Source organism: Phacochoerus africanus, chromosome 2, assembly GCF_016906955.1.
Source record: "Phacochoerus africanus isolate WHEZ1 chromosome 2, ROS_Pafr_v1, whole genome shotgun sequence".
Taxonomy (NCBI): Eukaryota; Metazoa; Chordata; class Mammalia; order Artiodactyla; family Suidae; genus Phacochoerus; species Phacochoerus africanus.
This window is the reverse complement of record NC_062545.1, coordinates 132,960,621-132,987,954: the sequence shown is the minus strand read 5'-3', so window position 1 is coordinate 132,987,954 and position 27,334 is coordinate 132,960,621. Positions and strand designations below refer to the sequence as shown.

Genomic DNA, 27,334 nt, shown 5'->3' with positions numbered 1-27,334 from the left:
CTCCTGCGGCCACTGGGAGAGCTCCGGGCGCTTCCTGCCCGGCAGGTGGGTGCCCCGACCACCACGGGGGTGGGGGGGAGGGGGTTGTAAGCCCTGCCCCGGCTTGGGCCGGGGCGAGGGACAGGCCTCCCCGCACGCGCGGTCCCCAGTCCCCAGGCTTTCGTTCCCCGAAGTGCGGGGCCGCCAGCGCCAGCGGAGGGGACTCGGCGGCGCCGGGAGGGGACCTTCCTGCTCGTGTGCGCCCGGCGCTCGCGCCCAGGCGGGCGGGGGCTTCCAGAGGGCTCCGGGCTCCGACCGGCGAGGTGGGGGCGGTGGCCGCGCTGAGTCCGAGCGCGGCGGGCAGAGGGGCCGGAAGTGCTGCGCCCACCGCCCTCTCGTACCCCGTGCGCCTCGTTGGGAGCCCGCCGGCTCCCCTCGCACCTGAGACCGTGGCTCAGTCGGAGACCGGCGGCGGGGGCAGGGAGAGAGGATGGCGGGGGGAGGGGGAGGCTCTGACTGCTTTTCCGCCAGTCGCAAAATCCGCGGGGACACTTACTACATTGGTCACAATGAATTTCTGATCTGTTTCCATCCAGGCCTCGGAGGACTGGCCTGGGAAGGTCCCCAGGGTCTTCTCTCTCCTCGGTGCCTGAGAGCTCTGCCCACTGAAGAGTGAGGAGTCCGGAGAAAGAGGAGGCGGGGAAGGCGGCGCCCAGAGGTGAGTAAAGGACCTCCAGCCTTGGGAGGGCGCCCAGGGGCCTTCTCGGGACCTCCATAAGGGACAGGCTGGGACAGTGGGCAGGCAGGTGGCCTTTCTGGGCTGGCCCCTTCTCGGTACTGTTAGGCCAGTGGTCCCTTCTAGGTGCCATTTCTCAGTCCTTAGTGGATGTGCATTGTTACTTCACCAGCTTTGGCCCATTGCAGACGGTTGGATGGCAGGGCTTCAAACGCCCCGCCCTGGCACCTGGCCCAGCCTCTGCTTGTTGTCAGGTCTGATGCCTGTCTGGGGTGAGGCAATGTCACCAAGGCCAGTGCACTGAATTCTTGTTTGAGAAAGAGGCTCCCGAACCGGAAGGGCAGAAGCTGGCCCAGCGTCTGTGCAGAGCCCCAGCTAGAAGCAGCCCTGGCCAGAGGTGCTGCTCAGCACATCCCCGCCTGTCATCTCATCTCCCAGCTCCCCAAGCTGCTAAAAGCGCCAGCTTTGCCCACACCCAGTGAGTGGCATCCAACCTAGGAGGAGATGCTGCCAGGAACACCAAGGGCTAAGACAGGAAACATTCCCAGAGCGGGTAGCCTTCGTTTTCTGTATCTTGCCCCATTCTGGTGTGAGTTCTGCTGTGAGTTCTCCTCCGGCCACATACACAGGACAGTGGCCAAGAACACGACATTTGCAACCAGGAAGAGCTGGGTTCGAATCTTGACCCTTGGCCTGTGATTCTGTAGGCAAGTTGCCTTCCTTCTCTCCAAACTTGAATGTCCACATCTGTAACATGGGGTGATCATGCCTTCCTGATAGGGCCTTTGTGAGAAGTCACTGTGATAACTGATGAAAAAGTACAGCCCTAGCATCGGGCTACCTATGTAGCCTCCAGTTTTGGAAAAGGTTAAGCTACCTGAGAATGGTCTGGTTAGGTGGCAGGAGATTGCAGAGGTTGTTAGAACAAAGCAATGGGGACAAAGTAAAGACAGAGGGTCCATGTAGTTAGTGAGGTGGCCCAGGGAAGGGGCCATTTCTGGAAGAGGATCCGACTTTGGAGGCAGAAACAGCAGTGGGTTGAGGTTCCAGTCCTACCTCTGTCCAAAGCAGTTGTGTGCTCTGGAGCAGGTCATTTGACTTTTCTGGGGACACAAGACCAGGGAAGAGCTTGGAACTAGGGATGAATCCAAGCTCCACACATACCATCTCAGACAAGCACTTCTCTCTGAGCCTTGGTTTCTTCACTTGTAAAACAGAGCTCATATAGATGCCTTGTAGACATGTGACCATTAAATGCACTAATGAAAAGCGCCACACACAGTGTCTGACCTGTGCTAGATGCTTTGTACACGTATATGTCTATGTTCCCTTTCTCGGCTCCTCTGTCCTCTCCCCAACTGCCTGTCATCCTTAAAAATGCACCAAGCAAAACAGGTTTGGCTCATCTCACTGCAGTATTGTGAGCTTGGAGTGAGGATGGGAAACAATATTGAGATATAGAAAGTTAAGGGCTGTAAAAATATAATTTTTCCATGTGATTAGGGGACTTAATCATGTGACCAGGGGACTCTGCAGGTTCTTTCTGGCTAGGCACTGAGGACATTGTGATGGGGACTCATGTGTCTATATGTGGAGGCTGTTGAAAATCTGAGACAGTGAAGAGGTGCCTGGCCTACAGCACCCCCCAACCCCCATTAGGTCATCCTTGGAGAAAACCTGGGGCCCAGGAAATCCCAGTGTTGCAGACTGGGGAAGCAGTTAGGATTCTAAGTACAGTGAACAGAGGTCAGAGGGCTGCTCTGGCTTGAGCCGCTGCTGGACAGCAGCACAGCACTTGCAGGCTGGAGCTGGGCCCAAGAGGCAGGCCTGAGTCAATATTGACCTTCCCTGGCTGGCCAGCCTGGCCCTTCGGCCTCTCATTCAGCTGGAGTGTTGACACAAGTGATTGATTGAGACTTATTATCATATTCTTTTCAACAACAGCCCCATTATCTTTCCCCTGGGGATTCACTGGGACCTGTAGTGTGGGAATGATGACAAGGCATGCTAGAGGCGAGGGGGGGGGTGCACCCAGACATTTTGGTGTGTTCTGTGTGTAGTGTCCTCTGCTCTACATGCTTGGCTTCACTCTGGACCACTCCAGTGGGGCAGAACCTCAGGGTACTTCTGCACCCCAGGATCACTCCACACTTCGGTGCAGCGGCTCTGGGCAGATTTTACAGAGCCTGCAGGCAGTGGTAGAAGGGCCATGGCCTGGGTCTAGCCCCCCCACCCCGCTGCTGGAGATAGCTTTGGCAGAAGAGCAAATGAAATTCTCTTCAGGCCCCTCTCACAGGCGTATTTCTAAGGGCCAGGAAGGGTGCTAGGGTGTCACCTCTCATGTCAAGTGAAGAGGGCAGATGGCAGGTCTGGATCCCTTTTGGAGGCTGAGGGAGGACAAAGCTCAGCCCCACACAAAGGATGAGCTGTGAGGGACAGAGGGATAGAGGGCAGGGGCCTGAGGAAGAAGGAGGTGCCCCCCATCACTGAATGCATTGGAGCACGGGGAGCAGGGCATGTCCAAGCTCTGGTCCACGTTCCCACTGAGGGATTGAAAATTGGGCAGGGATAGATGGAGGGGAGACCAGACCCCATCAGCAAGTCCCACAGGCAGGCTCTGCAGGTCAGGGTGGAGTCTAGCAACATATGTTTGGAAAAGCCAACTAAACTGCAAAAGAGCAAGGATTTTGCTTGTTCATCATGATCCCCAGGACCCAGAGCAGAGTAGACACACAATCAATGAGTTGACTGAATAAGTGAATGAATAATATCATTTTATATTTAAACAAACCCTGGAAAGTAAAATTTGAGAAAAATCTTCCTGGCCAATGAGAAAACTCCAGTTAAGGGCCGCCTTCTGTCCAGGGTATTCTCAACCAGGGGGCTGGCGAGGCACATCACTCTTCACAGAAAGGTCGGGGTGGGGGGCGGTGACAGTTCCCAAAGGGCTGTATGAAGAGATCTCAGGGTGGAAGGGCCCAACTCTGGAGGTGACAGGGTCCTCCAGCAGTCCCTCATGTCTGGATGGTGGCAGTAGCCAGGGGTACCTTTATAAGTGCCCTGGAACCCAGGGGCTTATCTCTGCTTCGTATCACAGAGCATATTGCATGGGTCTGAGAATGACCCAGGGTGGGCTGGTAGGCGGTGACAGCTGACTGCAGCCACATTCATGTCAGGGTCTGAGTCAGATGGACACGGGTCTTCCTCTTTGCTGCTCCACTTGGGCCAACCACTTCATCTCTCCGATGAATAAGTGAATGAATAATATCATTTTATATTTAAACAAAAGGTTTAAATATATCATTTTATATTTAAACAAAAGGTTTCCTCACCTGCATAATGCATACAATAATAAGGCCTACCTCCCAGGCTTGTGTCAAGGATCCTGTGTAGGGAACACTTAGCCCAGATCCGGGTGCTGACACTGCGCACTCCCTGGTGACGATTACTCAAAGTACCCAAGCAGCCCCTCCAGTGAGCCCAGATGCTGCTTCTCTCCTCACTGTACCTGGAGAAGCTGGCAGAGGTAAACGAGCCCGTTCCCTCGTCACCCCCAAAAATGCTAGGCCTAGAAATGAGGAGCAGGCCAAAGGCACAGCAGAGCTTAGGGACCGCCGAGCCAGCGCTCAGCCCTGACAAGACAGCCGCACCTCCCTCAGGGGGAGCCTAGGCGTGTACCCCACTCTCCCTCACTGGTGCTCAGAGGGAGCAGGGTTCACGATACTGCTGCTTTCCTTCCTCCCAGGCTTCTGGAAATGGTGGGGAATCCCACCAGCCTCATTCCTAACAGACAGGTTGCAACTTCTCAGACCTTACACAACCAGCCACATCCTGCCGCTCAGAGTAGTTGCAAACTCCTTTGGACTCTCTTTCTGGAAACCACCCTCCCAGCCTGGAGTGTGTCCTAATGAATATCTCCAGTGGACCAAGTGTCCTTTCCTTGAAGGGGGTTTGATGTGTGGGAGCTGCCAAATCCCACTGGAAGCTGGGGCTAGGGGGTCAGGCAACCACATCTGATAACCAGCACTTCTAGTGAAAAGAGGAGGCCACAGGTTAGGAAAATAGCTGATGCTGTCTCAAGACAGGCCCCAGAGGTGATTCCCAGAGGGACCTCTGGAAGTCCTGGAGCATGTCTTAAACAGGCAGATTCACTCCTAAGGGTCTGCCTCAAATGGCGGCATCCATGGGATTTGAGGTTTAAATGCAGACTCATTTCTCCATGGCTCTGCCTTGGGTTTATGGGGCCCCAGGCCCTGGCAGACAGATGTCCCCTCCCCCAGAGGAAAAGCAGTTTGAGGGGATGCCCCACCCAGCACAGCTGTCTGCTGTCCCTGTTGTGGACCCTGGACCACCCAAGCCACAGTGCTTGGCTCGGGGACCCCCACCTACTGACCCCTTGTCACCATGGAACAGTAGTATGAGCCACAAAGCTCTGTCCACCATTCCTCAAGCAAGGCCTGTGGGTCACCTGATTTGGGGCTGGGATCCTACTGAAGGGAAGTGGAGCTGTGCTGCATAAAATACTCTCCTGCTGTTTCTACTGCTCTTTCCATGAATGCCGGGCCCTGACATCATAGCTGCCAATGTGAGCTCTTTAGAACACCCCCTACCCCACTGTAGGGCAAACCCCCGCAAAAACAAACAAACAACAATTAAAAAAAAAAAAGAAAGAAAGAAACTGGTTCTAGACAAAGTAAAGGTCAGCCTGCAAGTCAGGACAGCACCAGTCTCCCCTACCTCTGACTCACAGATCAGCCGGGGAAAGAACCTAGCAATCTTGGTGGAGGGAGCTGGCCCTGGCCCACCCCCTTCTTTTCAGGCTGCCCAGCCCCCTTCCTGTTTATAGACCCCTGAGAAGGAGATTAACCATAGCGTTCAACCGGGCACGGTGGACAGAGCAGAGGCCCTGGAACCAGATCTGGCTTCAGACCCCAACTCGGTCATTTTCTGGTTCTGTGACCCTGGGCAAGTTATTCAACCTCTCTGAATATCATCTGGATTTGTGGATTCTACTAAGTTCTATCTCTCAGGGTCATTGTGAAGATTAAATTAGTTGGTGCTTGGAAAGGGCCTAGCACATAGCAGGTGCTCAAGAAAAGTTACTTCTCTTTCTGTCTTGAGTCTCCTGCTCCTCTGAAGCTGGTCCTGTGGCTCCCTGAACTCTCCCCCACCAGCTCCACCCTCAGTTTGTCTGGGTGTGGCAGCATGACCTCCAGAAACTGACCAGCTCCCCATCTGCCAGCCTCTGGCTGGAGGAAACAGCCTCCACAGGAGCTATGCCCGGGGAGCTTCCTTCTCAAACTGGTTCAGGCAGGGCTCTTCCCACCCCCACCATCCCAGCGCCGAGCATCCCTCTCCCCATCCAGTCGTGGGCAAGCCTGCTGGCTGGAGGGTGATGTCCATCCTGAAGTGGAACATTCAAATCATTCCTCAATCTCAAGGTTGCCTCCCAGCCTGAGAAAGACTCCTCAGCAGCACCTCCCTCCCCTGCACTGGGTCAAGGTGGCACACCAGACGGGAGGGGCTGGGACTGCCGCCCTGCCCCTGCCCATTTCTACTTCACGTGTGAGGCCCACATCATGTCTGTCAGGCAAGGCAGAAGGAAAGGCAGGGACTGGCTTTCTCAGGGAACATCAGCCCTCTGCCGCCTTCCTCCTTCCTCTTTCGTTGTATCTTTAAGGAAAGCTCTTCCACTAGGTGAATGGAGTGTGGATGCAAAGAGGTGGAGATTCTTGGATGGCAGCTTTAAAGACAGGCACGGCTTGATCTGATTTAACCCCACAATGACTCAGCGCCCCCTCTCCCTCAGCCCTGGGAGCACTTAGACTTATCAGAAGGTGGGAAACTGACTAGAAGATGGAGGCCTAGGGATGGCAAGTGACAGCCCCTGTCTGGACCTTCGTGTGGGTTCCTAGGCACGGAGCTGCAGAGATACAGGGGTGCTTGGGTCTCAGGTGACACACCCAGTGACCCAGCAACACTGGATACTTAAGTGGGTGTGTATCTCTTAGGGACTCAGTCAGCATGGATTGCCCTTTTCTTTATTTAAACATATTTTGCTTTTAGGCGTTCCCCTTGTGGCTCCTCTGGTTAAGAATCTGACTAGTATCCATGAGGATGCGGGTTCGATCCCTGGCCATGATCAGTGGGTTAACCGATCCTGCGTTGCCCTGAGCTGCAGCTGCAGCTCCGATTTGACTCCTAGCCATGGAGCTTCCATATACCACAGGTGCAGCACTAAAAAAAGTCATAAATAAATAAATAAATTTGTTTTTAGAAAAGCAGCCCGTCATCCTTAAGGAAAATTTAGAAGAGCAGAAAGATTGGATGATAAAGGTCCAAACACAACAACAATGAATATTTAGCTGTATTTCCTTTGAAAATTCATTATGTTCATACTACATTTACAGATTAGTCTAGGTAAAATCTGTAGAAAGAACTCCCTACTCCTGGAGTTTGCATCATGGCGCAATGGTTAACGAATCCAACTAGGAACCATGAGGTTGCAAGTTCAATCCCTGGCCTTGCGCAGTGTGTTAAGGATCCGGCATTGCCCTGAGCTGTGGTGTAGGTCGTAGACGTGGCTCGGATCCCACGTTGCTCTGGCTCTGGTGTAGGCCGGCTCTGATTAGACCCCTAGCCTGGGAACCTCCATAGGCCGTGGGAAGTGGCACTAGAAAAGACAAAAAAAAAGAAAAAAGAAAAAAAAGAACTCCCTACTCCTAACCTAGGCCATCAAGAATTCTTTGGGAACTTTGGGAGTTCTCTGGTGGCTCAGCAGGTTAAAGAACCAGCATTGTCACTCCTGTGGCCCAAGTTCAATCCTTGGCCCTGGAACTTTCACATGCTGCAGGCACAGCAAAAAAAAAAAAAAAATTCTGCTTTAGACAAAGAAAACCTTGATAATTTAATTTGTCCTTGAGTATGGACAGGTTTTGGCCCCCACAGGTCAGGGACTCCAGGAGAGCCCACCAGATTGGAGGGCCCACATAGTCACTCATACCAGACTTGGGGCAGGGAATGGCCAGATGGTGGGTTTCCCTCTCTCCTGCCCCCCACCATCACACCTAGCAGTTTATTATTTTACCTTTCACATTTAGATCCAATTAATTTGGGAATAGGATATGAAATCTTTTTCCAGATTTTTTTAATACGGATGTCTAATTGCTTCAGCTACATTTATGGAAAAGATCATCTGTTCCCTACCATATTGCAGTGTCACTTTTGTCATAAATTAAGTGACCTTATGTGAGTGAATCTATTTCTGTTCTCTTTTCTATTCCATTGGTCTACTCATCAATCCTTGTGCCAGTTCCATACTGCAGTAATTAGTGTAGCTTTGTAATAAATCTTGGTATCTAGTAGGGTGACCCTCATTTTTGATCTTCAAGATTTTCTTGGCCATTCCTGATTTTTGATGTTTCTCTGTACATTTCAGAATCAGTTTGTCAATTTCTACCAAAAGATGTTTGCTGGGATTTTGACTGAGGTTGCAATAACAGCGTAGGTTAACTAGGGAATAATTGATATAATATTAAGCCTTCCAATCTATTAACATTCTTTATTATCTTTAATGTTTGATTTTTTCAGTGTAGAGACCTTGCACATCTTTGATTGTATTTATTCCAAAGTGCCTGATTTTTTTTTTTTTTTTTTGTCTTTTGGCTGTTGTCTTTTGAGGGCCGCACTCTTGGCATATGGAGATTCCCAGGCTAGGGGTCTAATCGGAGCTGTAGCCGCCGGCCTATGCCACAGCCACAGCAACACCAGATCCGAGACACATCTGCAACCTACACCACAGCTCCTGGCAACACTGGATCCTTAACCCACTGAGCAGCGAGGCCAGGGATCAAACCCGCAACCTCATGGTTCCTAGTCGGATTCATTTCTGCTGTGCCACGACGGAAACTCCGAAGTGTCTGATATTTTTAATGTAAAATGGTGAAAGGTGTCTGAGGGTTTTTTTTTCCCCCTAATGACACTTCTGACATCAAATGAGAAGGGTTTTTTTCCCTCTTAAGACTCTCTCTCCAACTTTCTGATACCAACTGGGTGTTGAACAATTCGATTTGAATTTATCACTAAGTCAGTGACACTAGAGTCAGCACAGACCCCTCAGGCTCCGACCCACAAACTGACCTCCACTTTAGACTACAGTTTCAAGTTCCAAGCCACTGGTACTTGTGATCAACTGCCTATCCTCACATTTGATAATTTGCTAGGATGGCTAATGGAAATCAGGAAGGCACTTGACTGTATGACCTGTTCACTAGCAAAGATATAACTCAGGAACAGCCAATAGGAAGAGATGTGTGGGGGAGGAGCACAGGGCTTCCACACCCTCCCCAGGCCTCACCCTCTCAGGACCTTGATGTGCTCACCAGCCTGGAAACTCCCTGAATCTCATCACTTGGGGGTTTTTATGGAGATTCCATTAAGTTGGCATGATTGATTAAATCATTGGCCATTGATTAACTCAGACTCCAGCCCCTCTTCCTTCCCCAGAGGTGGGGGCAGGGAAGGCTGAAAATTCCAACATTCTTGTCACTTGGGGAATTCCAAGAGTTTTAGGAAGCTAAGTGCCAGGAATGGGGCTGGATTGGAGGGAGGACAAAGACCAAAGCCTGTTTCCCATTTCCCATTGTACCATAGAAACTTAAATTTTTTTTTTTTTTTTTTTTTTGCTGCACCTGTAGCATTCAGAAGTTCCTGAGCCAGGGATCGAACCTGTGCCACAGCAGTGACCCAAGCCATAGAGGTGACATGTGGGATTCTTAACCTGCTGAGCCACCAGGGAACTCTACAGATCTTTTTTTGGGGAGTGGGGGGCAAGAAATAGTGACTTTATTTGGAAAGCCAGAAGACCAAGAAGATGATGGGCTGTGTCCCAAAGAATCATCTTGATACAGGTCTTTTTTTTTTTAATTAATTAATTAAGGTTCCCAGGCCACAGTTCAAATCGGAGCTACAGCTGCCAGCCTACACCGTGGCCACAGCAACGCAGGATCTGAGCCTTGCCTGCGACCTACTCCACAGCTCATGGCAACGCCAGATCCTTAACCCACTGATCAAAGCCAGGGATTGAACCCACAACCTCATGGTTCCTAGTCGGATTCATTTCCACTGCACCACGATGGGAACTGCAATACAGGTCTTTTTTAAAATTTCACTTCTATTTGTCTCTTGCTGGTATGCAGAAATACATTGATTTTATAATATTGACCTTGAATTGGGAACTTTTAAAATTCCCATATTTAATCCCAATAGTTTACATGTAGATTTTCTGGATTTTTCTATGTAGTCACTCATGTTGTCCCAGGCAGTGTTATCCTCACCATTATTTTGGATAAGCCCTGGCAGCCTCCCTTTAGGTGTGGATTTCCCACTAGCAAAATGACTGGCTCTGATTTTTAAGTCTCTGCTCCCCGTCCCCTAAAGCCTGAGCTCAGTTCATTGCTTCCCCACCTCCTACCACAAACTCTGGACCCTGGGACCCTGTGCGGCCCTCCTCTCTCCTCAGGCCCTTCCTGCTGCCTGTGGAAGAACCTACTCTGGAATCGCTGTGAGGGGATCCCACAGTCATGTAGACCACTGGCTAAAAATGCTATCTGTGCATTCCTGCAGCCAACAGTGGACTCTTGGGGCTACGGAGTTGGGGCGAGGGATGTTGTGGGGGGCAGAGGAGGCATTAGCCAGCTCTTCTGCAATTCTCAGCTGTGTTTCTGCACCTCCAGAGGAGTCCACAGAGTGAGGAGAGTAACGGGAACTCCCAGAGGAGGTCAAGTTTTACCAAACCACAGAGTCTACTTTGTGGAGAGGTGGCGAGGGCCTGAGAACCAGAAATCAGGCATGACCCCTGACAGGAGAACCTGAGACCCATAGTTGGACATCACTCCCAGACCTATATCTGCTCACGTCCTGACATCTGCAGGGCCCTGAGCTTAGAGATAGGATGCACAGAGGCCAACATAGAAAAAGAAATAGCCCTTGTCTACTGGGAATCTGATCATTTAACACTCCCTAAACCCTGTGAAATACCTTTTATTAACCCTGTTTTATAAAAACAGTGAGGCTCGGAGTTCCCTTAGTTGCTCAGCAGTAACGAACCTGACTAGAATCCATGAGGATGCAGGTTCGATCCCTGGCCTTGCTCAGTGGGTTAAGGATTTGGGATTGCCATGAGCTGTGGTGTAGGCTGGCAACTGCAGCTCCAATTTGACCCCTAGCCTGGGAACTTCCATGTACCTTAGATAAGGCCCTAAAAGAAAAAGAAAAAAGAATATTGAGGCTCAAATCATGTAGGTGATTCAGTCTCTCCCCAGATTAGTGGAAAACTCCCTGCAACTCACCTGTAACCCAAACAGTATATTTCATTCCAAAGTTTCTTGGTCCTTGGGGCTCCTGCACATGTGGCTTTGCCTGATGGGATTGTTTGGTAGGTTCCTGAACCTCAAGGCCCCCAAACTGGCTTCAGTTCCAAGAGGTCTGACACAGATTCAGATTGATTCATGGTTGGCGAATGCCCAGTGCAGAGGCTGTGGCAGTTAGATAGAGCACCCTGCCTTCCTACCAGCTGCCTCCCAGATCTGTGACCTGCTCCAAAACCTGCCAGACTGACCAGGAAGGCTTTGTCTCCAGAGCAGGAGCAAAGTGAGAATGCCATGGCACAGATCTATCCAGTTCTGTGGACAGATAATTGATCCAAGCATTCAATTCAAGAAACAAACAGGTCTTCTTTTTTTTTTTTTTTTGTCTTTTTGTTGTTGTTGTTGCTATTTCTTGGGCCGCTCCCACGGCATATGGAGGTTCCCAGGCTAGGGGTTGAATTGGAGCTGTAGCCGCAGGCCTACGCCAGAGCCACAGCAACGCGGGATCCGAGCCGCGTCTGCAACCTACACCACAGCTCACGGCAACGCCGGATTGTTAACCCACTGAGCAAGGGCAGGGACCGAACCCGCAACCTCATGGTTCCTAGTCGGATTCGTTAACCCCTGCGCCACGACGGGAACTCCACAAACATGTCTTGATGAAACACACCTATGGGAGTGTCTGACGTGGCTCAGTGGTTAATGAATCTGACTAGCATCCATGAGGACGCAGGTTCGATCCCTGGCCTTGCTCAGTGGGTTAAGGATCCTGCATTGCTGTGAGCTATGGTGTAAGTTGCAGACGTGGCTCGGATCTAGTGTTGCTGTGGCTGTGGCTTTGGCCAGCAGCTACAGCTTCAATTTGACCCTTAGCCTGGGAACCTCCATGTGCCACAAGTGCCACCCTAAAAAAAGTGAAAAAGAAAAAATAAAAAAAGACCTTTCCAGGTGACACAAGGATCCACTGTCCTTTGCAACCTCCACACAAAACCATTAAGCTGTTTTGAGCCACTTCAGATACAAAGCCTTCAAGTGAACACACCCAACCCTGTCTTCCATCACATGTGGTCCCCGCCCAGGGCTCCCTGAAGTCGTGGCCAGACTGGTACTCTAGAAGGGTCACCTTGCCTCCTGAATTTCCAGTCTCCCTCTCTCAGATCTGGAGCTTAGGTAAAATGGAAGCCAGCAAGGCAAGGGATGGGGGTTTGCCTGCAAGTGATCTGTATAGTCAGAGAGAAAGGGGCCCAGAAGGAGGTGGGCTGTCTCTTCCTGGAGAGCTTTTCCCCTAAGATAACAACCCTCACCAACCCCAGCCTTGCCCTTGGTCCAGAATTAGGGCCGAGCACCTGGGAACCATCAGGGCCCCTTCAATTTGGTTGCACATTGGGCAACATGTCTGTGAATCAGCAGCTTGGCTTTTTATGGAGTTGTATGTCACATTCAGAGGTTTTATGTCTGTGAACCATCCTGGGACAAACCTGAGTTGACTGTGATACAAAAGAAAACACAAACCCAAAAACCCTTTTTGGAGTTCCCGTCGTGGTGCAGTGGTTAACGAATCCGACTAGGAACCATGAGGTTGCGGGTTCGGTCCCTGCCCTTGCTCAGTGGGTTAACGATCCGGCGTTGCCGTGAGCTGTGGTGTAGGTTGCAGACGCGGCTTGGATCCCGCGTTGCTGTGGCTCTGGTGTAGGCCGGTGGCTACAGCTCCGATTGGACCCCTAGCCTGGGAATCTCCATATGCCGCGGGAGCGGCCCAAGAAATAGCAAAAAGACCAAAAAAAAAAAACAAACAAACAAAAAAAAACACCCTTTTAACAAAGAGTTGAATTAGATTTGCTAATTTTGTTTAGGATTTTCATTTATGTTCATAAGCAAAATGGGTTCAAATTTTCCTTTCCTGGTACTACTCTTACCTGGTCCAAGAATCAAGATCAAACTCACTTCATAAAATGAGTTTGCTAGCTTTCCTCCCTTTTCCCTATCCCACATTTTAATTTTTTGACAGTGGATGATATTTGTCCTGGGCTTTAGATCATATGAAAACACCCCAGAGTCTGCCTGCTCAGCAGGAGACTTGGCGCAGACGAGAAGACAGACACTTCTTTTCTTGTTTTTAGTCTGTGTTGGCTTATTTATGGGGCTTTTGCTGTTTCTGGGACCTATCTGCAGGGCACTAGCCATTTTCCTGAGGAAGCAGTCCTGAGAGGTGGGGGGAAGCCCTTGGGCTGGTGCAGGGGGGCTGTTCCAGGGGAGGGAATCCGGGGTCCCACCTCGGCCACCTGTGCTTCCTGGGGGGGAGCAGGTTCCTGTGAAGCCACTGCTGGAACTCAGCCTGACCCTCCCCACACAGGCACCATGTTCCGCAAGAAAAAAAAGAAACGCCCTGAGATCTCGGCCCCACAGAACTTCCAGCACCGTGTCCACACCTCCTTCGACCCCAAAGAAGGCAAATTCGTGGGCCTCCCCCCGCAATGGCAGAACATCCTGGACACACTGAGACGACCCAAGCCTGTGGTGGACCCTTCACGCATCACTCGGGTGCAGCTCCAGCCCATGAAGGTGAGGGGGGCAGCAGGGATGGCAGAGGGGAAGGACTCAGGCCACCCCCTCCACAGAAGGCGGCCACAAAGCCACACACACGTCCGAAGAACCACCCAGTTACCAGCTCTCTATTAGCCAGGTTGTTTCCAGTCCTGCTGATCAGCCTCGTTCCTCCCTGGGTGACCCAGGGAGGAGGAGCCTGGGGTATCCCTCTCCTCAGGGTGGCAGGGTTGCCAGATTTAGAAAAACAAAAGCAAAACCAAGATGCCCCCCCCAAAAAATTCGAGTTTCAAATAACAACGAATAATCTTTAAGTATGTCCCTTGCAATATTTGAACCTGCAGCCCCACAGGGGCTAGGGGGCTCTCACAGACCGGGGGGGTTGATTCATGGGTCAAGAAGGGTCAGCCCAAGGGCCTAATAGAGGTTGGGGTCAGGGTCATGGTTTGGAAGCCCTGCTGTGGGCCCTGGAAAGGGTTGGAAAAGTTAAGGACTAGATGGATGACAGCTGTGTGAGTGCTTGGGCATTCTTCCCCAAGGCCCTGGGGGAGGCTCTGTGACCCGGTCCGTGAACAGGCAGCTCACTAGCTCTCCCCACTCCCCTGCAGACGGTGGTGCGGGGCAGCTCGGTGCCCACGGACGGCTATATCTCCGGGCTGCTCAATGATATCCAGAAGTTGTCGGTCATCAGCTCCAATACCTTGCGAGGCCGCAGCCCCACCAGCCGGCGGCGGGCACAGTCCCTGGGGCTGCTGGGGGATGAGCAATGGGCCAACGACCCAGACATGTACCTGCAGAGCCCCCAGTCTGAGCGCACCGACCCCCACGGCCTCTACCTCAGCTGCAACGGAGGTGCACCAGCAGGCTGCAGGCAGACAACGCCGTGGCCTGAGCCGCAGAGCCCACGGGTCCTGCCCAATGGGCTGGCCACCAAGGCACAGTCCCTGGGCCCTGCCGAGTTCCAGGGTGCCACGCAGCGCTGCCTGCAGTTGGGCGCCTGCCTGCAGAGCTCCCCACCTGGCACCTCGTCCCCCACAGCCACGGGCAGGCGTGGGACCAAGACTGCCAGGCATGGCTCCGAGGAGACCCGGCCACAGTCCTGCTTGGTGGGCTCAGCCGCAGGCAGGCCGGGTGGGGAGGGCAGCCCCAGCCCTAAGACCCAGGAGAGCAGCCTGAAGCGCAGGCTGTTCCGAAGCATGTTCCTGTCTGCCTCTGCCACCGCCCCTCCGAGCAGCAGCAGGCCAGGCCCTCCACCACAGAGCAAGGTAGGTCAGGTTGGGCTGCCTCTGGGGCCACTCTCAAGTGGGCAGGGAGCCGGGCCCAGCAGCCTCCACTGGGGACACAGGCCCTGCCTGGCCTTCCCCACTTACAGGGTTGGGTCGGGGAAAGCATGAGGGAAACAGACCATCAGCTGGGGATTCTCACCTGCACCAGCTGAGCCCTCATCCTCCAAAGGCTTAGCATGTATGAGTCAGAGGTTGCAAGCCAGGTCGTTTTCTGGGGCCTCAGAGGGGCTATGGTGTGCCCCAGCTTACACTCATGCCCTCTGGGAGTGTCTAGGCAGACCACATTGCGTGGCAGACAATCCCACCCCCCCAACCCCCCACCCTAGAAAAAGCAGCGTCTTTAGGAGTTCCCATCATGGCATAGAGGAAACGAATCCAACTGGGAACCATGAGGTTGTGGGTTTGATCCCTGGCCTTGCTCAGTGGGTTAAGAATCCAGCGTTGCTGTGAGCTGTGGTGTAGGTTGCAGACGTGGCTCGGATCTGATGCTGTTGTGGCTCTGGCATAGGCTGGTGGCTACAGCTCTGATTAGACCCCTAGCCTGGGAACCTCCATATGCTGTAGGTGCAGCCCTAAAAAGACAAAAAGACAAAAAAAAAAAAAAAAGCAGCCGCTTTGAGCACACACCCAAACCCTCCCCTATCCACAGTACCCAGCATCCCCCACCCAGGCCCCAGCAGAGGTAGGTGCTCGAGCATTGGGGGCAGGGAAGGTCTCTCTGGCTCCCTCTTCTCAGACCTTCTTTTAGCCTCAGCCCCTCGCTAGTCCCAGTGCTCTCATGAGATCCTGCACAGCCTCCCCCACAGAAACACTCATGTTAACTCCTTTGCTAGTACGGATTCTTCCCTCCCCCTTTTTTCCTAATGCTGCTTTGTTTAGCACTCCTGTGATTATTTATTCTCATGTTGTGTGTCCTATGAAAAGCTAGAGGACTAAACTTGCCTGGGTCTGGGAGCAGCAGGAGTTTGGGAGAGCAGGAGTGTGTGACAAGCCTCAAATGCACATATTTTTCTTGTAAAAAAAGAAACAGTGAAGGGAGCTCTAATGGTGACATTTCTTGGCAGGCAGAGGAGAACACTTTTGCTTCTCGCATGCCCTATGACATCCTGTCCGTGGTGACAGTAACATCCTTTCCCATTTGGCAGATGAGAAGACTGACTCAGAGGCGATATATCTGCCAGGTGTCATGAATGAGTCAGCCGAGCCAGTGGGAGGGGCCCTCTGGGCTCTCGCCTCTTGCTCACTGAAGGCTTTCCAACCAATCATGACATCTTTTAGCTCTTTCCTGAGAGACAGGCAAAAATGAGCTTGGGCTATAGCACAAGAATTGTTAGACGTAAGCGTGAGCCTGGAGCCCGCCGTCCCTGGATGGTGCCAATGTGTCCAGCCTGACCTGGGGGTGGGCGTTGAGGAGTGGCCTGGACCCCAACCCTTGTAAGTCACTGCCAGCCCAAGGCACTCAGCGAAGGTTCTGGGCCCGGTGCCTCCCACTCCCCCACAGGGACAAAGGACAGCAGGCTGGGATCCCCCATGGGGTGGGGGTTTGAGGGAGGAACAGATGAGATGTGGCTTGATGTGTCCGTGTGAGAAACATGAGTGCCTGTGAGCTGAGGGGTCTCTGGAAGTCTGCGCCTGTGGAGAGACATTCTCCAGAAAACTCAGGTGGGAGCAGAACAGCGCACACTGCTGGAAGTGCACTTGGGGAGGACTGCGGGGTGGGCGTGTTTTCAGGGATTTGGAGGAGGGGGTGTCACTACTGGGCTGGGCACTGACATGTATGGTCTGCGCCCCTGCCAGCACCCCACAGCAGGAAAACAGGCTGACCTCCAGCCTCTGTCGGCCTGTCCGTCCCTACACCCTTTACCCACCACAGCCGCGGCCATGGGGTGTGCAGGCTCTTGTCAGCACCTGTGGAGGTGCCTGTGGAGGCAGATGGTGCTTGTCTGGGGCTCAGAAACACCACAGTTCCAAATCCAGGGGAGTGGTTTCCATCTTGGCCCCCGGGCATACCTTTCTAGATGGATGCTCTCCAGGCAGCCTCCTAAAAGGCAGAGCCAAGACTGCCTGCAACTCAACCCTGGGCCAGGGCTTCTCAACCCTGTACTCTTAACATTTGGATCCAATAATTCTCAGTTGTAGTAGCTCTCCTGGGCACTATAGGATATTTATTTAGTCTTTTGTCTTTATAGGGTTGCACCCCTGGCATATGGAGGTTCCCAGACTAGGGGTTCAATCAGAGCTGTAGCTGCCAGTCTGCAGCTCAGCCACAGCCAGAGCAACGCGGGATCCAAGACATGTCTTCGACCTACACCACAGTTCATGGCAACTCCAGATCCTTAACCTGCTGAGCAAGGCCAGGGATTGAACCCAAGTCCTCATGGATACTAGTGGGGTTTGTTAACACTGAGCCACGACAGGAACTCCAATTGTAGGATGTTTAGAAGCATCTCTGGCCTCTGCCCACTAGATGCTAGTAGCACCCCTCAGGTGGTACAACCCCATATCCCTCCAGATATTACCAAACATTCCTTAGGGGGGAAAAAAATCACCCACAGTTGAGAACCATGGCTCCCAGCAGATCACCACACAGCTAGGAAGCATTCAGTTTCCTCCTTCTCCCCTAGGACCCTGAGCCCCAAGAACTCCCAGACGAAGCCAGCAGCCAGCCCTCTGCACTCAGCACATCCTGGAGGTTGGGTCTGGACACTCCTAGCAACTCCAAAGGCAGCAGTACTGCACTGGTGCCTCTGGGGAAGGCAGGCCACCAGTGGTCACAGTGTGCTGGGAGTGGCTGCAAGAGAGTCTGTGGTCCCAGGCAGCTTAGCCTACAATCACTCACTTTGGCTAAAGAGTGAAAGAAGACCTTAAGTGGGGGCAGGGAGGCCAAAGGGGTAAGACAGGGAGGAGCTTGGAGGATTTAGAAGTAGTCCCACTTAGTGGCAGAAAGGCCAAGTCAGAAAGACCTCAACAGAAGTTCACTGGTGGCTCAGCAGGTTAAAGATCCAGCATTGTCACTGCTGTGGCTCAGGTTTGATCCCTTACCTGGGAACTTCCACATGCTATGGGTGAGGCCAAAAAAAAAAAAGACTTCAGCAATCAGCAAGCCTTGGTTAAGCACCTACTGTGTACCATGTTCTCCATTATATGCTAAGGATGCCCAGTAGGACCACAGCACAGGGGCCAGAGGTAGAACTGAAGTCTGGCTTTGTGCCTTACTACTGAGTGACTCTGGGAAAGTTACTTAACCTCTCTGAGTACATTTCCTCATCTACCTTCCTCATCTATCTAATGTAGATAATAATAGTATCCATAGGATAATAGAACAACCCATGGGGCTCTGAGAATTAAATGCATAATGCATTTGAAGCCCTTGTCAAGGTGGTATGTCCTCAATAAATGGTTTTATTATTTCTAATGTTATATGGCTTCTGCCTATGTGGCATTTATGGTACAGCCTCCCAGGCCCAAAGCTGGAGAGCCAGCCCTGTCACCAAGGCCCAAGAAGGGAACATGAGGCATCATTGTAACTCCACAATACAACGCTTCTTTCCAGTGGCTTCCTGCCCAAGAAGAGGTCTGAGTCACACAAGTAACTCCAGAATTAATCCAGAACCCTTTGCAATTAGTCCTCCTTTCCCTTTCTTGGAGTGGCTTACCAAGTTTTATCTGGTCCTTTCTAGTGGTTACATTAAGCAAAAGCTCCCTCCTGTGGAGATAGGCAGCAAGGCCAAAAAAGGGACACTTGAGACCAGACCCTGCTAAGGTGAAGACCAAGCCTAGCCCCACCACACCATGTCCTCTGTCCCATGTCCCAGGCCACGACGGTGCTGGCCTCTCAACCAGACTCATCTGCCGTTTCCATCCTTGCCACTGCATCCTCAGCCCCCAAGCTCAGGCAGCACCTGGGGCAGGGTCTCCACAGGGGCCTTGACAGGAGAAAGGGAGCAAAGGCCCCTCCTCATCCCCTCCACATGGCTTGTCCCCACCATCCCCATGTCCACTTATCCACAGATCAGAGAGCTTGTGCAGGAGGCTGGGAGGCCAGAAGGTGAGGAAAACTGTTTTACCGTCTTCCTTAGATACCTACAGAGAGGAGTTCCTGTTGTGGCTCAGCAATAATGAACCCAACTAGTAACCATGAGGATGTGGGTTCGATCCGTGGCCTCACTTAGTGGGTTAAGGTTCTGGCGTTGCCATGAGCTGCAGTGTAAATTGCAGACGTGGCCCAGATCTGGAGTTGCTGTGGCTGTGATGTAAGCTGGCAGCTGCAGCTTTGATTTGACCCCTAGCCTGGGAACTTCCATATGCCACACATGTGGCCTAAAAACAGGGAAAAAGGAAGGAAGGAGGGAGGGAGGGAGGGAAGAAAGGAAGGAAGGAGAGGGAGAGAGAGAGAGAGAGAAAGAAAGAAAGAAAGAAAGAAAGAAAGAAAAGAAAGAAAGAAAGAAAGAAAGAAAGAAAGAAAGAAAGAAAGAAAGAAAGAAGAAAGAAAGAAAAGGAAGAGAAGAGAAGAAAGGGAAGAGAAGAGAAGAAAAGAAAAGGAAAGGATCCAGATAGAGGTCCATGGCTGTCAGAGTAATCTCAAGAGCAGCTTTAGGAGTTTTTCGGGTCCCCAAGCTCTGCCTGGCCCCACACAGATGCTCAGAGAGCATGTTTTCTGTATTAAGCCCTTGCCTCCCAACCAGCAGGTAGTCTTTTTACAGAGCCTTGGGGGCTGCCTCCGGGTGACATCTCATGGAACTCCTGCTCTGGGAACTGGCCTCACAGCCTCCCCCTACCCCCAGTCCCAGCCCTCCCAGAAGCCATGGAGTCAGAGCTGCTCAAACTGTGGCCCACAGTTCCTCCCACATCAAAGCCCAGAGGCCTTGTTAAAATGCAGAGGCCCTGCAGTAGCTGGAAGCTGTCTCCAGGGCCCAACAATCTGCATTTTTATCCGGCTCCCCAAATCACTGTGCATTTATAGAGGAGAATGGAGCCCAGAGAGGAGGACTGATCTAAGATTCATCATAAGTCAGAGCAGAGCAGGACTGGAACCTGGGTCCTGATCCCAGTCTGGCAGTTCCACTGCTCCATCACAACAGAGCAGGGGAGGGAGGTGCTGTGAGGACATGGGAGAATTTATTTACTGTACCATGTGCTCACCAGTGGAGTGGTCCTAGGAGGCCTCCTTGGCCCCTTCACCATAAAGGCCAAGCTCGAGGCAGGCCCGCCTCCCAGAGGCTGGCGCACATGGAATGGGCAGGCGAGGCTGGGGTGGCAGAGGCTCCATGCACATGCTTGACTCCAGGCAAAGCCAGGGACTGAGGTGAGGGCCCTGATGTCTAGGGGAAAAGGGGAAGAGGTAAAAGGCTCTGGCCGAGCCTGTGAGGACCCAAGGCCCAGATTCAAGCAGCATAGCCCCAGCTGAGTGTCGAGTAGATTCCCTAGAAGTTGATTCAGCTTTGAAGGTGAGGATGGGGACCCCAGGGCACCAAGACAACCATCTGTGAGATACTCTGAAATGTCCTGGGAAGGCTTCTCTGTAGCTTCTGAAGTGTGTGTCCCCTTAGGTCACATATGGCCCTCTCCAGGTGCCCCTTTTAAAAGCACACAGTCCCTGGATTTCCCTTGTGGCACAGTGGGTTAAGGATCCCATGTGGTCATTGCAGTGGCTCAGGTTGTTGCTGTGGCACAGGTTCAATCCCTGGCCCAGGAACTTCCCCATGCCTTGAGCATGCCCCCCCTCCCAAAAAAAACCCAAAAAACAAAACAAAACAAAACTTGGGTGGTTTAAAAAAAAAAATCCCTGTTTGGAGTCATGTTGCACATCCTAGCCCCTTGGGAATAACCCAAGGATGGGACCCCCCCCCCTTTTTTTTTAATGGCCGCATCTACAGCCTATGGAAGTTCCCAGGCTAGGGGTAGGGATAAAATCAGAGCTGTAGCTGCCTACCTATGCCACAGCCACAGCAACGCCAGATCCAAGGTACGTCTGTGACCTACACCACAGCTCACAGCAACTCTGGATCCTTAACTCACTGAGCAAGGGCAGTGATTGAATTCACATCCTCACAGATCCTAGTTGGGTTCGTAACCTCTGAGCCACAACAGGAACTCCAGATGGGACCCTTTCTTGCTGGGGCTGCCAGGAGAGCTGGGCCTGGAAAGTCAAGGAGCTTCCTGGGCTGGGCCTGAGCAGGGCTCACTGAGGGCCCAATCTGTCACTCAGTTCCACCTTCCCTCTTTCTCTCCCCACCAGAGACCAGAAGGATAGGCCTTCCCTTCCTTGTTGGGGGTCATCAAGGAATTCCATGGAGGAGATCCATGTTCAGGAGCAAGTGGAGGGGCTGCTCTGGGGCGCCCTTAGGAAACCCCCTCTTCCCTGGCTCCAAGGTTTGGGCTTGGCTAGACCTACCTTCCTGATTCTAGATCTCTCTGGCACCAGATCCCCAGCCCAAGGGACACCCGAGGACACCCTAGATGCTAACATGGCTCTCTGGTCCTCTGTTGCATGTCACAGCACAGACACTCTGCCTTACTGCACCCCCTACCCCAGTGCCCAGGGCCTTTTCCTCCCACATGGGCCCTTGGGTGGGGAAGCCACGGTTGTCAGTGCTTCTGGCCCAGATTCCCTGTGCAGCCCCACAGCACAGAGGGAAGATTGCCCTCGGTGGCCTCCCAGGGCTCTGGCTCTCAATCACCCAAGGAAGAAATAAATACCCAGCCCAGGAAACCCCAGGGAGTCAGCTTTATCTTCCCAGGAGGGGCAGAGAGGCTGTAAATAGCTGTTGTCTGCTCACCTGGGGACACTGGGGTTGGTTTCTCAAACAGGACTACAGTTTAGTTTCAGTTCCATTTGAAAATCTTTGCTTGCTGCGACTGACTTGGGAGACGATGGTTTGGTTTGATGCCCTGCCTGATACTGACCAAGTCCAGAGGTCACAGCAGTCACCCCCTGCCTCTGGGAAGGGTGCACTCCCACAGCCAAACCCCTGTTTCTTTCTTTCTTCCTGTAGCCCACCTCCTCTTTCAGACCACCACAGAAAGAATGCCCCCCAAGCCTGGTGGCCAAGGCCCAGTCCTTGCCCTCGGACCAACCTGTGGGAATCTTCAGCCCTCTGACCACCTCGGATACCAGCAGCCCCCACAAGTCCCTCCGAACAGCGCCAGCTGCCGGCCCTCCTCCAGGCCGGTCTTCCCCGGCAGGCTCCCCCCGCACCCGGCATGCTCAGATCAGCACCAGCAACCTGTACCTGCCCCAGGACCCCACGGTGGCCAAGGGTGCCCTGGCTGGTGAGGACACGGGTGTTGTGACGCATGAGCAGTTCAAGGCTGCACTCAGGATGGTGGTGGACCAGGGTGACCCCCGGCTGCTGCTGGACAGCTACGTGAAGATTGGCGAGGGCTCCACAGGCATTGTCTGCCTGGCCCGGGAGAAGCATTCGGGCCGCCAGGTGGCCGTCAAGATGATGGACCTCAGGAAGCAGCAGCGCAGGGAGCTGCTCTTTAATGAGGTGGGAGGGGAGGGCAGGGCGGGGCGTTTGGGACAGTCAGGTGCAGGGAGTGTGCCCCACACTCAGGCATCCCCTCCTGCCCCAGGTGGTGATCATGCGGGACTACCAGCACCTCAACGTGGTGGAGATGTATAAGAGCTACCTGGTGGGCGAGGAGCTGTGGGTGCTCATGGAGTTCCTGCAGGGCGGGGCCCTCACAGACATCGTCTCTCAAGTCAGGTGGGCAGCTTGGAGGGCTGGGACCCAGCACCGGCTAACCCCTGCCCCACTGCCCGGCGGGGCTATTAGGCAGCCTCAGGCCGAGACAACCGGGGTGCCTGTCCTGAGCCACCTTCCCTGCCCCACCCCCATCTTTGGCTTAACAGACCCAGGGGGCTCAGGGAAGGGGAAAGACACTGGGTCTCCAGCCTAGGCCCGGGGGCTCTGGCCTGCCTGGGCTCCTACACACATTGCCCAGAAGCTGTTTTCCCCGGTACCCTGGGGGACCTACGCGGCCTGGCCCATCTGCCCTGCAGCCCTGCCAGAGCTAACATTCTCTTCCACCGGCGGCCCTGCCTTCCCTGTCCAGGCTGAATGAGGAGCAGATCGCCACGGTGTGCGAGGCCGTGCTGCAGGCCCTGGCTTACCTGCACGCCCAGGGTGTCATCCACCGGGACATCAAAAGTGACTCCATCCTGCTGACCCTCGACGGCAGGGTAGGGCCCTTCCTACTCTGGCACGACCACACCCCCCACTTCCCTGCTCCCTGCCTTGCTTCTCCTCCTAGTTCACCACTCACGCTCCTTTCTCCCTCTCACCCCAACCCCAGGTGAAACTCTCAGACTTTGGATTCTGTGCGCAGATCAGCAAAGATGTCCCTAAGAGGAAGTCCCTGGTGGGAACCCCCTACTGGATGGCTCCTGAAGTTATCTCCAGGTCTCTGTATGCGACGGAGGTAATGGTCGCTTTGTCTCCCAGTCCTCCCAGAAGAGGCCTGGGAACACACAGATTCTCTATTCATGGTCTCCTCCAGAGCCCCCCCCACACACCAAAAATAGCCCAGTTCTCAAGGTCCCACTTAGTCAATACCCTACCATGCTGTCCCATCTCCCCTCTTGGGTGGGTCTTCTCTGGCCTGTGCTGCCACAAACTGGTCCCCAGAATGCTCCCCAACCCAAGCTCAAGGGCAGGCTGGGGTATGGCCAGCCTCCCCATGTGTGATGCTCTTTCTAGGAGAGTAGCTGACAGCTACATCTTTACAGTCAGTGGTCACTGCTGCAGGAAGTAGCTGACCACAGGGAAGGTAGCCAGGAAGGAGGCCCACTCCCCAGGGAAACCTGGAACCAGCTGCTCCCTTCTCCCTCCAGCATGCTGCTACCATGGAGCCAGACTCTGGCCAGTGGAGTCAGGGACATTCTCCTCCTGCAGGTGGATATCTGGTCTCTGGGCATCATGGTGATTGAGATGGTGGATGGAGAACCACCCTACTTCAGTGACTCCCCAGTCCAAGCCATGAAGAGGCTCCGGGACAGTCCCCCACCCAAGCTGAAGAACTCACACAAGGTCAGTCAGTCACAGGGTATGACCTGGCAGGCCCCATTCTTCCTGAGGCTTCAAGGCTCTCAGGCCCAGCCTTTCCCTTCCAGAGAAGCCAGAGAATCTGGGCTCCTGGAAAAGCCTCCTCCTTCTCCACACAGAACTCGCATGGTGTGGAGTGCAGTGTGGAGCCTAGTCACAAACTCCCATGGTCACCCCTTCAGACAACTGACGGGAGCCTGGGAGAAGGGAAAGCGAGCCTGCCCAGCATCCTGATGTCCTGGGGAGGAATCTGGAGAAGCTAACTGAGCAGGAACTCCTCCACCTCATGGCCCAGTGTTCCCAGTCCATCACAGAGAATTGGCATGCCCCTCATCAGTGTACATCCTGATCATATCTGAGCCAGTTTTCCCCTTAAAACAAATGTGTGTGTGTGTTTAACCCTTTTCTGTTAAATCCACCCAAACCCACAATCCTTACCTGCCAGCACCCCCTGCTGGTAGCCAGGCCAGCACAGGGCTGCAAAATGGCACTGCCATCTGGTGGCCAGAGTGAGAAATGTCCCAGAGAGTTGAAGCTCGGTTCCTAAATGGCAAAAGAGTTCTGCAGCCCTACTGGATGGGAGGACAGACAAGAAACAACTAGTCCTTGGAGCTTGCTCTCCTGACCCCTAGACTAGCAGATATAGGGGAGATTTCTAATTGGCTAATTCCCCAGAGGATGTGGCTTTCTGTAACAGCCCAAGACAGCCTTATCTCAAGATACTGGCTCAGATTAAACCAAGATAAGCCCTTGACTTTGACTGTAAGGCTTAGAGCAGTACAGAAATCTCCCTTTTCAGGTCCCACTTTGTCCTTTTCTATTTTTCAAAGCACTTCTTCATCCTTGACTTCTTTATCTTCACTAAAGCCCTGTGTGGCAGACAAGGCAAGTACATTTTATCATTAGCCCATTTTACAGATGAGAAAACTGAGGTCTAGAAAAAAGTACAATTTGCCAGAGATCAGGGATAGATCCAGGACAGGATCACTGGTACCAATCCCATGCCCCATTCCACAGAGCCTGAACACAGAGCCCTGAGAAGCAAGGTTAGGGAGTTCCTGTCATGGCTCAGTGGTTAGCAAACCTGACTAGCATCCATGAGGACGCGGGTTTGATCCCTGGCCTCGCTCAGTGGGTTACTGATCTGGTGAGCTGCAGTGTAGGTCGCAGATGTGGTTCAGATCCCACATTGCTGTGGTTCTGGTGTAGTCTGGAGGCTACAGCTCTGATTTGACCCCTAGCCTGGGAACCTCCACATGCTGCTGGTGCGGCCCTAAAAGACAAAAAGACAACAACAACAACAACAAAAAAAAAAACAAACAAAAAAAACAAAAACAAAAAGAAGAAGAAGAAGAAGCAGGGTTAGGGATGGCCTGTATTTGGAGCCAGCACCTCAGCCCTCCTGGTATCCTAATTCTATTGCTCAGCAGCTCCCCCTATAGGTCACCTGGCTACTTTTCCTGGGCTGATGCAGACTTTCTTTACCTACCTGAAAATTCAAAAAGTGCTGAGTCTGGGAGGAAAGAGGAAGTAAGAAAAGAAAGAACTTAAGACTTTCAGATGAGGTTGGGCCAGGCAGATTGGGTCACCCCAAAGTGGCTCAAACTGTGGCTTCCTCTTGCTGCCTTGCCTCCACAGGTCTCCCCTGTGCTACGAGACTTCCTGGAACGGATGCTGGTGCGGGACCCCCAGGAGAGAGCCACAGCCCAGGAGCTCCTGGACCACCCCTTCCTGCTGCAGACAGGACTGCCTGAGTGCCTGGTGCCCCTGATCCAGCTCTACCGCAAGCAGACCTCCACCTGCTGAGCCCACCCTCGGAGTGCACCTGCCACCTGTGCCCACAGGCAGCGGACACCAGGCCACCAGCTTGCCAACAGGGCCTGCCTGCCTGCCTCATTCTCTCAGTATTCTCTCCAAAGATTGAATGTGAAGCCCCACCCCCACCCCTCCCTACCCCTCAGCCCATTGGGCCAGGCCGGACCTGCCCCTCGGTCACTCTCCCTCCCAAGAGTCCCCAGTTGCCTTTGGCATGATGGAGACCCCTTCCACAGGATGACCCTTTGTTATTTGCACAGGGATATTTCTACGAAACATGGAGACCAGCGATTCTGGCCTCTGTAGCCAACACAGCAGAAAAGGCTGCTGCAGTTTTTATAAAGGTAGTTGTATATGAACATCCCAGGTCACCCAAGAGGCAGACTGCCTGTCTTCACCAGGATGCTTGCTCTTCTCAATTCCAGTTCCAGACCCTGGGGTGTTAGGGCCACAGGAAAGGTGTTTATTGCCCGAGTCCGTCTTCCTCCCTTGTGTCTGACCTTCTGAAGGCACAGTCCCACCTGCACCTGCTTCCAACCCACCTGTGCTGACAACATTCTCCCTGCACAGCCCATGCCCAACTGTGAACAGCCTGCCTGCTCAGGGCCATGAGGGGGGGCATTTTCTGGGTGAAAGAGGAAGAAGGCAGCTGGTGGTAAAGGTGGTCTCACTCTACAGGATGTGTGTACATGTGTGCGTGCGTGTGGGTGTACACACGTGTCAGAAGGTCACCCACAGCTGGCTTCCCTCCTCTCTCCCACTAAGTTCTGAAGGGACCTGCTTCCTTGGCCTGGCTTCCCGCCTCTTACATCCCAAGTTTCTACCTGACCAGTAAAGAGGTCTGTGTTGAAGCTTGGCAGTTTTCTGAGTTTCTCCTGTCCTGTGACCAGAATGGTGAGGGAACAAACTCTGTTTTACCTGAGGGCTTCATCTCAATAACCAGGTCTTCAGGGACCCGATCTTTTGTGTGTGTGTGTATGTGTGCATGTGTGTGTGCTCAGGGGACCTGTTCTTTTCAAAATCCTGTTCTGGGGGGTGCACCAGCTCCTGGGGTTCCATCATGTCACCAGAATGGGTACCCCATCTGTGCAAACCACCTACCCCCAGCTGCCTCCTCTGACACCTGTCTCCTTGTCCTCCCCTCCCCTACCTTCAGGGCTGTTGTGAGACAAGGAATCCCAGGGAAGAATCCAGGTGTCTGGACCCTGTCTAGATAATATTTTTAGATTCCTCTGCTCCCTAGTGGTCTGCTTTGGGGCAAACAAACAAAAATTGTGATGACTTTTTTTAAGGGGTCAGAGTTTTAAAAACAAAAGCATCTACCGTAGAAACTTTTGTGAAGTTTGTTTGCACTTGTGCCTGTTTTAAATTAAACTGAGTGTTCAAAACCCGTGGCCTTCCTGCTGTCTCTGGGAGTGAAGCCAGGCTGTAGTGGGTGTCCAGGGTGCCCCCTCCCCCAATGTGAGCTCCCCAGTGGTCACTCTGATCCACAGAAAATCCAACTCCCTAGAGACACGTGAGCCTGAAATGAGGGCAGAGGAGGGAAACAGGAAGTGA

The 27,334-nt window shown here is 53.0% G+C and overlaps 1 protein-coding gene across 2 annotated transcripts; it reads left to right on the top strand.

Annotated features, from left to right (window-relative positions):
* Nucleotides 1-576: 576 nt before the first annotated feature.
* PAK6 (p21 (RAC1) activated kinase 6) lies at nucleotides 577-27,165 on the top strand. 2 transcript variants are annotated; one of them, XM_047766727.1, is made up of 9 exons: nucleotides 577-697; nucleotides 13,436-13,644; nucleotides 14,235-14,891; nucleotides 21,908-22,405; nucleotides 22,491-22,624; nucleotides 22,974-23,100; nucleotides 23,214-23,339; nucleotides 23,813-23,947; nucleotides 25,601-27,165. In XM_047766727.1, exons 2-9 carry the CDS (start codon nucleotides 13,441-13,443, stop codon nucleotides 25,766-25,768), a joined length of 2,049 nt encoding a protein of 682 aa, XP_047622683.1. In that variant the 5' UTR covers nucleotides 577-697; nucleotides 13,436-13,440; the 3' UTR covers nucleotides 25,769-27,165. The 2 variants fall into 2 exon arrangements, with proteins under 2 accessions (XP_047622683.1, XP_047622684.1); XM_047766728.1 differs by lacking the exon at nucleotides 25,601-27,165 and adding an exon at nucleotides 24,793-25,058.
* The last annotated feature ends 169 nt before the right edge of the window (nucleotides 27,166-27,334 follow it).